Raw genomic sequence first — 12246 nt, 5'->3', positions numbered from 1 at the left:
AATAGAATGATTTGTTCTAATGGTGTTTGTAAATAGGATCTCAAGTCCACATCTTGTATAGCAATTAACCACTAAGAAGAATGTATGCAGTGTGTTAATTATTGAAACTGTCCTAGCGATTTGATTTGAAACTGTCTCATTGCTATTTGTTTATCAATAAAATTATGGAAAAAAAATAGACTGGAAATAATGGGAGTTGGCACATTTGGAGGAGGGGACAACTAAAAAAGAACTGTAATGTCTAAATTAAGTATTATTTCTTGGTTTCATCCTAAGAAAATAATCAGCAATGTTACCCTGATCTATGCATAAAAATGTTCATCAGGAAAAAATATCATCTAAATCATCAACAACAGGGACTAAATATGAGACAGGTATTTAAATGCTAAGTAAATAGCACTGAACTCAAGAGGTATACACGGTGGCCTCCAAGTGTTGACATTTTTTTTCCTTAAGTTTGTAAATTCTTCTTAAACTTCTATAAATGAACATGCAATCAAGATTTAAAAATAACATTTTTTAACCAAAGAAACGCACTGATCCAAAGCCTAGTTACCTGAAATATAACTAGAAAAAGGTTCTTTTGCTCACTCTGAGCAGATTCCACTTTTTCTTGCAGTCTTTCTATTTGCTCCTCCAGGACGCCATCTTTCCTGTCACTGCTTCGGTCATCATCATCACTTCGCTATAGAAGGCACAGGAACAAAAGGGAAAATACTTAGTTTATTTTTTTCAATTGTACCGTAAATCGAACTCAGGATCTTGTGCTTGCCAGGCATATCCCCGGCAGGGAAAATATTTAGAAATCCAGTGTATTAGGTTTCATCATGAAAGAACAATTTTATTGTTGGATCAAATGCTAGCTAAGGACTGAAAAAAAAATTGTATATTAATGTATTTAGTTCAGGGTCTACAGGGTCTCACTAAGTAGACTGGACTCATAGTAATTCTCCTGTTTTCAGCCTCCCAAGCACTAGGATTACAGGTGCATGTCACCACGCCCAGGCTCAACTGTCATCTTAACACGCCCCAGAGGTGGGGCTGCCTAAGGACTATATTCTTAAATAAATAGAGACTGTATTCTTTCAGTTACTTTCCCAACTCCTTTAAAACTTGGGAGCTGCAGTTGTTACAACAAAGCCTTCTCATTCTCATTCCAAGGGTACTTGCCAGGGCAGAGAAATATAGTCTTTTCCTCTAACGATGGTGGGGTGTTGACTATCATCTATTATTATCTGATCCCTTGAGTGTGGTAACAACAGGGAGGCACCTTGCTAATCAATCCCAATGTGCCACATGGAAAAGCTGGGCATGCCTTCATACAACTCAAGAGCTTAGGTTGCACACCCTCATAATTAAAATGGCGTTTTTTTTTTTGTTGTTGTTGTTGTTTTTTTGAAGTACCAGGGATTGAACTGGGGACCTTGCACTTGCCAGGCAGGTACTTACGTCACTAAGCTATATCCCTGGCCTAAAATGGCTTTGACTAACATAGAATAATTCAAAGCAAGCTGTTTAAGACATTCCTGGCAATGATGGGCTCTAAATATCTCTGTAAAGTTTCAATGTTCTCCTTCTGCTTATTCTAAAATTACAACATTCTCTTAGGCCAGTGATGACTAACTTATGGCATGCATGAAGCAGCCAGCTATTTTTTATCATTGAAAGATCTAAAAGGCCTACTATCACTGGTTTAGGCGACTAACAAAAGGCAGGATTAAAAGGCATCTCCCAAGAAGAGAAAGGCTGAGAAATTAAATAACTTAGATGGACCTAGCTCTAGGTATGTTACATACCAATGTATGTGTAGTATAAAGGTGGGTGTCAACGAACCTAGACAGCCTGGTAATTCCTCTAGATGACTCTAGAGGACTCTATTGTGAAGGCTCATCTATGACAGACTCCCCACCCTTAAGTAAAATTATCAGAACTACACTAAGGGGCCAGCGAGATAGTTCAGGAGGACTAAGCACACCTGGGTGTAGTGGGGCATGTCTGTAATCCCAGAGCTGGGGAGGCTAAAAACAGGAGGATCACTGAGTCTGAGCTGCGTAGTGAGACCCTGTACCAAATACATACAAAACAAACAAACAAACAAACAAACAAAAAAAAAAAAAAGAAAAGAAAGAACCACTCTATGACTTTACAAAATTCTCCCTTTTTCTCTAACAGTGGATGTTGTGGGGTTTTCTTATGTTCTAGGCTCCTGGGCACACTTTTATCTTCCCAACCTCACATGAAGGTAAGTCTGTGGAGCACAGTGCCCAGAACCTTTCCTGCCATGAGGGAAAGGCTACAGAAATCCATGCTGCCAGTACCACAATCACTTGCCACATGTGGCTAATAAGCACTTGAGATATAGCTGTTGTGATGAGGGAGTTGAATTTTAAATTGTATTTGGGTAATTTAAACTTAAATAGTCACACATGGCCAACAGCTACCATATTAGCACATCTGTACCAAACACTGTGGCATGAAACAAAATCTCTGTCATCTGAGAGATTGGGGTCTGAACCCAGCCCTATCACTTATAAGCTAAATTTGCCTATCTACCAAATAGGACATCATTCTCCTTTGTAAGTATATATGTATGTTTATACAAAGACACACATTCAAAATTGCTATGTGTTCATATAAACCATTAAACTTTTTTATTTGTTTTACTTTCTACTTTGGTAAATATGCTTAATTCCAGAAAATACTATCATGGAGAATACTGGTCCTATTACATAAGTCACAGAACATAGCCAGCTCACTGCTTCTCTCCACAATGGCTAAACTACTAATACTTAATTTACAAGATTTTTTATTTTTGCAGGGGGGTAAACTTGGGAGTGACTGTCTCATCTTTCTCCATGGGACTAGAACTATGATAACCATACACAATCTTTTACCTTTTTCCTTTGTGTAAGAGTCAGAAACTCAAGCATCTTTTGTTTACCCCCACCCCACCCCACCTCCACTATTTGGAAAGTGCAAACAGAAAGCCAACCTAGAGATGGATAACCAGGGAAAAATAAAGTTCATGGCTTATACTCTGCAGTGTAACAACACACACAGGCTACAGGTAGCAGGCTTTGGATATTCTACAGAATTTATGGCATTATCTTTAACCACTTAATTCTTTAACATAAGACTTACCCGTTTGTGTTGCCTTGCCAGTTTCTCTTTAGCTTCTTCTAGCTCTTTCTGGATCTTCAGAACGTGTTTGTTCATCTTACGAATTGTAGAATGCAAGATTTCCCAAACAAATAATCTTAAACAGAACATGGCATTTGATTACTTTATGTAAGGATATGCTTACAGACAACAAATCTTTCAACTTTTAGAACCCATTTATTCTTCAGGATAGAGGCTTCCATCCTTGAGCACAATTAGCCATTTTTCTCCAACAACAAGGATTTGCCTTTTATTAGACACTGTACAAGCACTTAGTTCCACCCATTAAACTCAGGTAAGCTTCCAGAGGGCAATATTGCACACATGCCATTTTTTTCACTTCTAACTAGATATACAAAGGTGTGTGTACATATTCACCATGAAAAATACTAACATAGGAAGAAAAAATATTTTCTGTCCTCTAAATGTAAACGTTAAGTATTGAACTTTTATCAAAATGAGACCTAATGTGAGTATCACTGTACTCACTTTATACTATATTCTATTTAGTGCATACACAGGCAATTCTCCTGAGACATTTAAGAAGCTCATTAGTTGACAATTGCTATCAACTGCTGGGCTTTAAGAATGAGACAAATACTTGCAGGTCAGCTACATTATCAACAAACAGCTCAAACAATGAGATTTTAAAGGGTTGCGTAAACATACTTCTTTACAGTATATTCCAAGTCTAGAATGTCACCAGAGGACAAAAGTTCACAGTACTTTTTTTGACTCTGTTAGGTGCTAAGCAATGTTTTGCATAGTTAGAAATACTTGAGCTAACTGTTAATAACAGTTGGAGCTACTGGTCAACAAAATCAATTCCAGAACACCTAGGCTTGAATCCTACCTAACTGCACTTAATTGTGTGACTTTGGGTAAGGTGCTTAAACACTCAGTGCTATTTTCCTAATTTGTCAATTGTACAAAATGGTATAATTTTTTCAATGGTGTTGTGAACATGAAGTGAGATGAAAACAATGAAAATCATTCAGCATAATGACTAACATATACATGGTGGTCAGTTTTCTGAATGGAAATATAAGAATGACTTCCTGTTGTATTGTTTGTGCAGTTGCCTTGTTTTGGTCTTTTTTTCTTTCTTTCTTTTTTTTTTTTTTTGGTGGAACCAGGGACTAAATTCAGGCCCTTGCACTTGCCAGGCAAACACTTATTCTACTTACTAAGCCATCTCCGTGGCCCCTTGTTTTTGGCCTTTTTTGATTTTACTGTATTTTTTTGGTTGCATTGTTTTTTAGGGGAGGTTTATTTTTTGTTTTCGGAGCCGAGGACCGAACCCAGGGCTTCCAGCTTGCTAGGCAAGCATTCTATCATTGAGCCAAATACCCAGACCCCTGTTGTATAGTTTGTGAATGTCAACGTGGCTGGTATGACAACCTTTGATCACTATCCTCCTAAGGATTTAAGCCAGTGTCTTCTATCAATTTCAGATGAACAGAAGTTAAAGAGCTATGATGACTTCTGTATCTGTTTGAAAATAATGTGCTTTTGTTTCTTCTTTTCTGTCAACTCCTGCTGTCCTAGTCCTGATCAACTGGGAAGCCTGTGCAACCTCACAAATAAAAACCATGAGTAGGTAATAGAAACTATTTTGTGTAGTTTATGTTCTCTAAAATTGGTACATATGTGGTCTCTTATATATGAACTCCAAATTCTAGTCCAAACCTAGTAAAGTCACGAGATAGCTCTGAAGAGAAGATCCAATTTGCTACTGCAGCACAGTCAACAATCTGTGTACGAATCATCTTATCAACTAGTACAGCAATCATCTACAATGAGAGAAGAATTATTACAGTAAATCACAGTTATAAAATGCAGCCAATATGCTACTATGCTATACTTTATAAAATTCATTGTTGTATCAATGGAATTGATCTATTTGACCATTAGGTCTCACAATTTATTCTGCTCTATGCTTGGCTATAGTACTTTAAAAATTACTACTGTGCCAATAAAAACTGAATGAATACCCAACTCTGAATGATAACCTATAATTCTATTTTGTTGTTGTTTGTGGTACTGGAGATTGAACTCAGGACCTTGCGCTTGCCAGGCAAGCACTTATTCTACTGAGCTATCTCCCCAGCCCCCGATAACCTATAATTAAAAAAAAAATTAATGATAATATCTAGACAGAAGTTTTAAATAATATATTAGTTTCATTTAAATTCCCCAAATTAAACATAACAAAATGATTTTTATAATACAGTATGCCATAAGAAAACAGTATGTATTGAGAAACCTAAAGCTTGTCTACAAAACTGGATAGACTACATAACCATTTCCTACACAACTAGTAGACTTTGCCAACCAATAAGCATTTTTATTGAACATTCAAAGTGTAAGATATAATCCAAAACCAAATTTTAACACTTGCTTTATAAAAAATGAATCCAATAGTCCCACATACCAAAAAAAAAAAAAAAATAATAATGATTATAATTTTTTAAAAATGTATTTGCTACAGGGTCTCACTACACAGATTGGACTCGTAGTGATCTTCCTGTTTTCAGGCTCCCAAATGCTGGGCTTACAGGTGTGTGGCTGGGATGGCAGGCGGGCGATCAAACCCCAGTCCCTTAGCCTGCCTAAGCAGGTGCTTTAGTCTGCTGAGCTATCTGACCGGCCATAAAAATTTATAAATTTACAAATTTCATGTTTCACAAACTAAAATGATAATAATTAATTTTTACACTCATAATCAAAGCCTCACCATGTTCAATTAAGTAATTCTTACCTGTGGATGGTTCCTCCAGACTTCAAACATAACTCTTAGCACATGTAACTTTCCCTCATCACTTTCTGCTAGAGTTTTGAAGACCTCATGAAACCTTTTGACAATAAAAAAAAACCCTCATACTCATTAGGCATTTTAATATTTTCAAAGCCTTTTAAGTGTTACTCCATTTATAATATCATGCATAAATGCAAAATAACCAAACATTAACAACTATCAATATAAAAGATATGATTAATAACTATAGCTTATATGGAAGATGTCATAAAATCTTCAGAGAGTATTATGCTGTGTCTTGAACTATGACAAGGAAGATGCCAACTTCTGGCTGGCTCTTGAAAAGGATGGATAGCTATCCTATGTGCTTACTGTCTTCTTGGAAGATGCTTAGGCTACAGAGTTCTGACTGTGTGAACAACTATCCTAAGAACCTAGGTTTCCACTAGTTTCTCTCAATGTTTATATGAAAAATGTACCTTTCCACGGACATATGCAAATTGTACATTCAGAAGCCTCAGGATAAGGATCTTAGAAATAAACCAAAGACCAAACCAAAACTCATTGTATCAAATTCTATAATTGGCTAAGGTTTTTGTATTTGGTAACTTTAGATAAAAATTATTATATCATTGGTATTCACCTGTTTGTACTTACTTTGCAAGAGCACTGAAGGAGTGGCTAAATGATTTGGCTGCCAAGTGTAGCAGAGTCTGTACAAAAACCTCTATTTTCAAAGGGTTAAAACTGAATCCTTCATCTGAAAAATATTTCATAGTAATATTAAAAAAAGTAAGAACAGCAATTCCTTGGTGACACACTTAGAGTAATGAGCATGCTCATATCCGAATGCCAAATCAGAAACTCACGTAGCATTTTTCAGTACTAACAATAAAAGGTAAGCACCAATTTCAAATACTGATATACAAGTAAAATCTTAGCTAGTTGCAGTGGTCCACACCTATAATTGCAGGACTACAGCAGGAAGTTTGCAATTCATGTCCTGCCCAGGCAAGTTAGGGAAACCCTCGTCCAAAATAAAAAGGGTTGGGAATATAGTAGCTGAACAGTAGAGAACACCCAGGACTGTAAACAAAACAACACTAAACACAATCTTAATTCTTGGGACTATTTCCCTAATTCTTTTATCTGATCCATGTCTTAAAAAGTAGCACACAAATTTATTTATATTCTGTCTATATGATGGAAAGACAACATATTAAAAACACCATCAGTGAACACTTAAAAACACCTATGTCAAGATGTGTGAAAATATATAAGTTTAATACCATCATTTTGATTTACTTACGTTAAATGCATTCTCCTGTCAAGTGCTATCCAACCGTTCAGTAGACACCTGTTCTGATTTGTCTACACTACCTTTTCCTTATCCATTTATTAATTCAAGCAAACTTATGATCAAGGTAAATTTTATTTTGTATGTAAGATGTAGCTTATATTCTTAATATAAAGCTACTTTACAGAAACATTACTACCTCTTTTTAAATAAGGAGAAAAATGACTGAGGGCTCAGATTGACAGGCTGAAAAGACCAAATAATTACTGCTTTATTAGCATCCAATGTAATGTAAAAGAAACTCAAAGACCAGAGTTATGTTTATGCTCTAACTTTGCCTATGTAAATAGTTCCAATGAAGAAATATTCAGCCCCTTACCATCATCATCATCCTGGTTAGGGTTCGGTACATCTTTTAAGATGCTAAAGATTTCATCATTGGTTGCCTTACTTTTAAAAGCAACTGCTAAACAGAGGGCCACAGAATGTCCAGGAAGTGAATCTAAACACAAAAATAGAGGGGAAGGAAGATTAAACTAAAAGACTACTATTGTGAATAGTTAGTTATTCAGAATAAATCAAACAGCAAACCAAAACAAAATCTTTTCTTCCAAAATAAAATACTCTTATCTCCAGATCAGAATTACAACTGTATAAAGACACAACAAGAGCAAATTTCATTTAACAGGTAAAATGGTTTTTCACCTACATGGATGCTAATTCTTTCCAATACATTCTTAAAACACTAAGCTGACTGAAATCTGGGGTACAAGGAGGACTGATCTTTTTTTTTTTTTAAGGACTGTTCTTTATCAGATGAGCAGTGAGCCGAAAGTGATGCAGTTACAACTGTCCTTTATAAGCCCCCAACTTTTCTGGGCCTTTGTAAAAGTTCAAAACCTAAGAACCAATGTAATTTGGTTTCATTTTTGTCAACAACCCTGTAAGGACCAAACTTGACTGGATTACTGACACTCCTAGGGAGGCAGCTGGATTAGGAGCAGACTGATGAGTTCCTTTGACTCATCAAAGCCAAAACTGGCTTGATGACTGACTTTGAAGGGTTTCTTTTGTGGGGGCTCTTTTCTTTCTTTCTAGGTACTATGAAGTGAGCAGCTTTGTTTTAACACATGCCTCTGCCATCACGTGTTTCTTCCGCCTTGTTCTGTTTTGCTGAGTCAGCTCATGCTTGAATCTACCTCAGGCAGACTACTCATGTGATATGATACTGTATTATGGTTGTTTAATAATATCTGTTGAGTTCTTACTGAATAAAATTTAAGTTAGTATAAAGGTATCACCAGCAACAGAAATCTACTTCTAATGTAAGGCAGTCAAATGGGGTAACAAAAAAGCAATTTAGACATAGGGTCTAAGGGTAGGAGTTAAGCTCCTGGAATACTGTCATGTGAGGACAGTTATGTTACACTTGAGGGAAAAATAAGTAAAAAACAAAACAAATCACACACACACAAAATAAAAGCAAAGCCTGAGCCGGGGATGCAGCTCAGCAGCACTGCTTGCTTGGCAAGCACGACACCTTGAGTTTGATTCCCGGTACACAAAAAAAATTGACTCTTTTGTCATCAAGGAAATTTATATTCTAACTCAGGAACAAAGATATCTACCTTAGAGGTACCAAGAAAGGAATAGAAAGCTGGCTTGAAAGGTTTTTTTTTTTTTTTTAGTTTGACAAAATTTATTGATTATTTTAGCAAGGATATTCATCTCAGTCATTTCTCTCTCATCTTGACCTTACATTAGTATTTCATTTGGGTCAAGAAGAGTATGTAGGAGAGGGATATTATTTATTTATTTTAGGGGTCTACAAGGTGTTCAGGGTCTCACTACTAGATCAGACTCATAGTGATCCACCTGTTTACAGCCTCCCAAGAGCTGGGATTTACAGGCCTGTGTCACCACGCCCTGGGGCGGGGCATGCATGCAGGCCTGAGGATCGAACCCCAGGCCCCTGCTCCTGCTTGCAGCCAAGCACTTAAATCTGAGGAGCTATTTGGCTGGCCTGAAGGATGTTATTTTAACAAACAGTAAAATGGACAAAAATGAGTAAATTTGCCTACATAAAAGTAAGTTAAAGTTAAATTCATGGTTTTTTTTTTGGTGGAACCGGGGATTGAGCTCAGACCCTTGCACTTGCCAGGGAAGCACTTCTACTGGGCCATCTCCCCGGCCCCCATATATTTTGATATAATTAAATCATGTAAGAACTAGTAGTTCTATATACATTTCTATTGTTTTACTTGGGGCTTAATCTAAACTTTAATGTAAAAGATAATTTATCAGGCATATGCATAGGTTTCTTCTCTGGAGTTTCTACCTATTAAAAAAGATCTGCAAGTAACTACCACCAATAAAATAGTCTGAAGCTGCCTTTAAATTTAACATTGTTGGGGCCGGGGAGATGGCTCAATAGAATAAGTGCTTCCCTGGCAAGCGCAAGGGTCTGAGTTCAATCTCCAGTTCCACCAAAAAAAAAAAATAAATAAATAAATAAATTTAACATTGTAGGAGTTCTAAAGGAAATAATTCTACCATTTTTCTTTTGCATGTGACTATGCTTTTAAAGATGTGTTTAACTATCACATTAGAAAGTTCATATATAATACAAATATACAAAACAAACAGTTTACAATACATAGATTTAAGAGTATATGTAATGAGCAATTCAGTAAAATGTGTTTGAAGATATATTTTCTTTCATTTTCAGTACTTACAATATGCTTCACTGGTCAATATGTACACACTTAAAATAACCACATTAACTGTTCTAATAAATTCTGTAATGAATCCAATTCATATTGGATTTAACAACTTAGTAACATAAATGCATAGACAAAGTTACAGAAAATGCATCTTACTGTTTTTCATCTTTGTACAATGTTAATTTTTTTTTTTTTTTGGTGTTTATACCTTTTAAAAAGTAAAAATGCAGACCAATACTTAAGCAGTATGTACATTTAAATTTTTGGTGGTGGTCTACTTTTTTAAAAGAAACAGCTTCCTTATGATTTGTCTCAAGTTCTGGTGGAAATGCTATAGGAACCAGCTAATAAAAACCAAAAGAAGAATATTCAAAATACTAATTTACAAAAGAATAAAAATTAAAAACCTTCCTTGTGATACCCTGTACAAAAAAGAACCAACCAACAAAAAACCCAACTAATTTACTTTGGTAACAAATGGCTGTTCTTTGAAGGCTGATGAAGGTAGGTAAGACTAGTAAGGTAAAATGGGCTATTTTAAATACTCAATACTTTACATAAAAATTTAAAAGAAATTATTTTTGCAGAAGAGCTAAGCATCTGGGTCCACTGACAGCAATGTAGTACTTAATATACGGCTACTTGAAACAAAACAAATCAAAGAGGGAAAAAATGCTGTTTAATTTCATCTAGGTTTACTTCCAGTCAATGGCCAAGCAATGCTTTCTCTCTGATATGACACCTTCCCTTTTTTCTAAGGCTGTTCCTGGGAGCCAGACAGTTTCAGGGATGAGGGACTTAATTTATGAGTAACTGCTTGCAGTTTTACACAGACAGTAACTTTCTGCCTCCCTTTTAATGTGCTAACAGTTGTGTCTAAAAAAACATGCAATTCTTTAAAAGGTACCATTTCTGATTTCTTTTATTACCTGTAACTTTTGGAAACTAATCACATGAAACTACAAAATTAGCCAATGTCTTGAAATATGTATATAAAAACATAAATTACCTTTAATTTCAAACTCTCACTTCAGTGTACTACTGAATCTTAAAAAGAAAAATGAAAAAGCAAAAGCAAAAGCAGCTCCAAAGATAGTCTTATACCATTCTTTAAAAAAGGAAACTTTCTTTTAACTTTACACGCACCCCACATCCTAATTCAAAACACATCATTTAATTGTCTTGGTCATGGACATTTCCAAGATGAGACTTTATATTCCATTCCCATAGCTTCTAGTTATCAGAAAACCCATGCTTTCCTTCATTGAGAGTTCGGTTTGGCTGACGTCAGTGTATCCCTTCCAACATTCTTCATCCTCATCTTTGCTTTCGGAGGCATTTCCTCTAGTTCACTGTCTTCATCTTCATTAAAAGCTGCTGCTACTGAAATGGTTTTTGGAGCAAGAGTTGGAACAGTTTCTTTAGGCTTACTTGATCCAAGTTTGGATACAGCTGATGCTTTCTTTGTTGTCTACCTATGGCAGATCCAAAGTTGGGAGATCTTTGTAGGCTTTGTTGGGAGGTTTACAGCTTCTTCTTCGGCTGATCGCTTCTCAGCGCTGTGACTGGAACTTCCCCCTTCATAAGCAGTCTTAGTTTTCAGTTTTTTCTGCTTCTTCAGGTCCTGGTGAAGTTGAAGCAACTTACCAAGATGAGCTATTTTTACTGAGCAGACTGATGGGAGCAGCAATCCCAAAAAGCATCATTATAAGGAAGACACCTCTGCAGTTGTCACCTGCTGACCCAACAGTTTTCCACTGTTCGTTAAGAGTGTACAGCAGGAACTGAGATTTGTCGCAGTAGAAGAGGCTGCCATGAATGAACTCGGGCAGCTCCAGCTCGCTTCAGCTTCTCCTCTCCTGCCTTTTGGTCTGCCATTTTCCTGGCTGCGCTCTCCCCTGTAGCCACATCATTTTTTTTTTTTTTTTTTTTTTTAATAAAGGTTAATCTTTACTGACATTCTGAGGGTAAGTTTAGGCTTTTAGCTGTGAAAAAGCCTTAGTTCTCTAATGTTGCTTTTTATTCAATATAGGAATTACTTCCTAAAAATGTTAATCACTACCAGATTGAAAAAGTATTTGAGAAATGCAGCAATGTTGTTCATATAAGTATACCACATTATAAGTCTGTGGGAGACCTGAAGGGACTGCCTTTGTGGAATGTGAAACAAAAGAACAAGCTGCAAAGGCTACTGAGGAAGGTTCTTGAACTTTTGCAGGTCCTATCCAAGTGAGTAAACGGTGTGGATCAGTCTGAAGTAGCCACCAGCAGTCAGTTTATTATTATTATTATTATTATTATTATTATTA

The 12246-nt window shown here is 36.1% G+C and overlaps 1 protein-coding gene and 1 pseudogene across 2 annotated transcripts in view; both read right to left on the bottom strand.

Annotated features, from left to right (window-relative positions):
• Ncbp1 (nuclear cap binding protein subunit 1) overlaps window positions 1-12246 on the bottom strand; it is a 44147-nt gene that overhangs the window by 2220 nt on the left and 29681 nt on the right. For both annotated transcript variants that reach the window (XM_004645215.3, XM_023705461.1), the window contains 6 exons: window positions 7594-7716; window positions 6575-6677; window positions 5921-6014; window positions 4849-4952; window positions 3142-3256; window positions 557-685 (listed from right to left, as the gene is read on the bottom strand). In XM_004645215.3, the coding sequence (XP_004645272.1) occupies window positions 557-685; window positions 3142-3256; window positions 4849-4952; window positions 5921-6014; window positions 6575-6677; window positions 7594-7716 (668 nt within the window). The remainder of the gene's footprint in view (window positions 1-556; window positions 686-3141; window positions 3257-4848; window positions 4953-5920; window positions 6015-6574; window positions 6678-7593; window positions 7717-12246) is intronic.
• Window positions 11111-11701, bottom strand: LOC105744072 (annotated as a pseudogene).

The sequence above is a fragment of the Octodon degus genome, unplaced genomic scaffold (assembly GCF_000260255.1).
Source record: "Octodon degus isolate 3935 unplaced genomic scaffold, OctDeg1.0 scaffold00221, whole genome shotgun sequence".
NCBI classification, from domain to species: domain Eukaryota; kingdom Metazoa; phylum Chordata; class Mammalia; order Rodentia; family Octodontidae; genus Octodon; species Octodon degus.
Note: the sequence above shows the minus strand (reverse complement) of the source record. Positions and strands in the feature narration are given on the sequence as shown.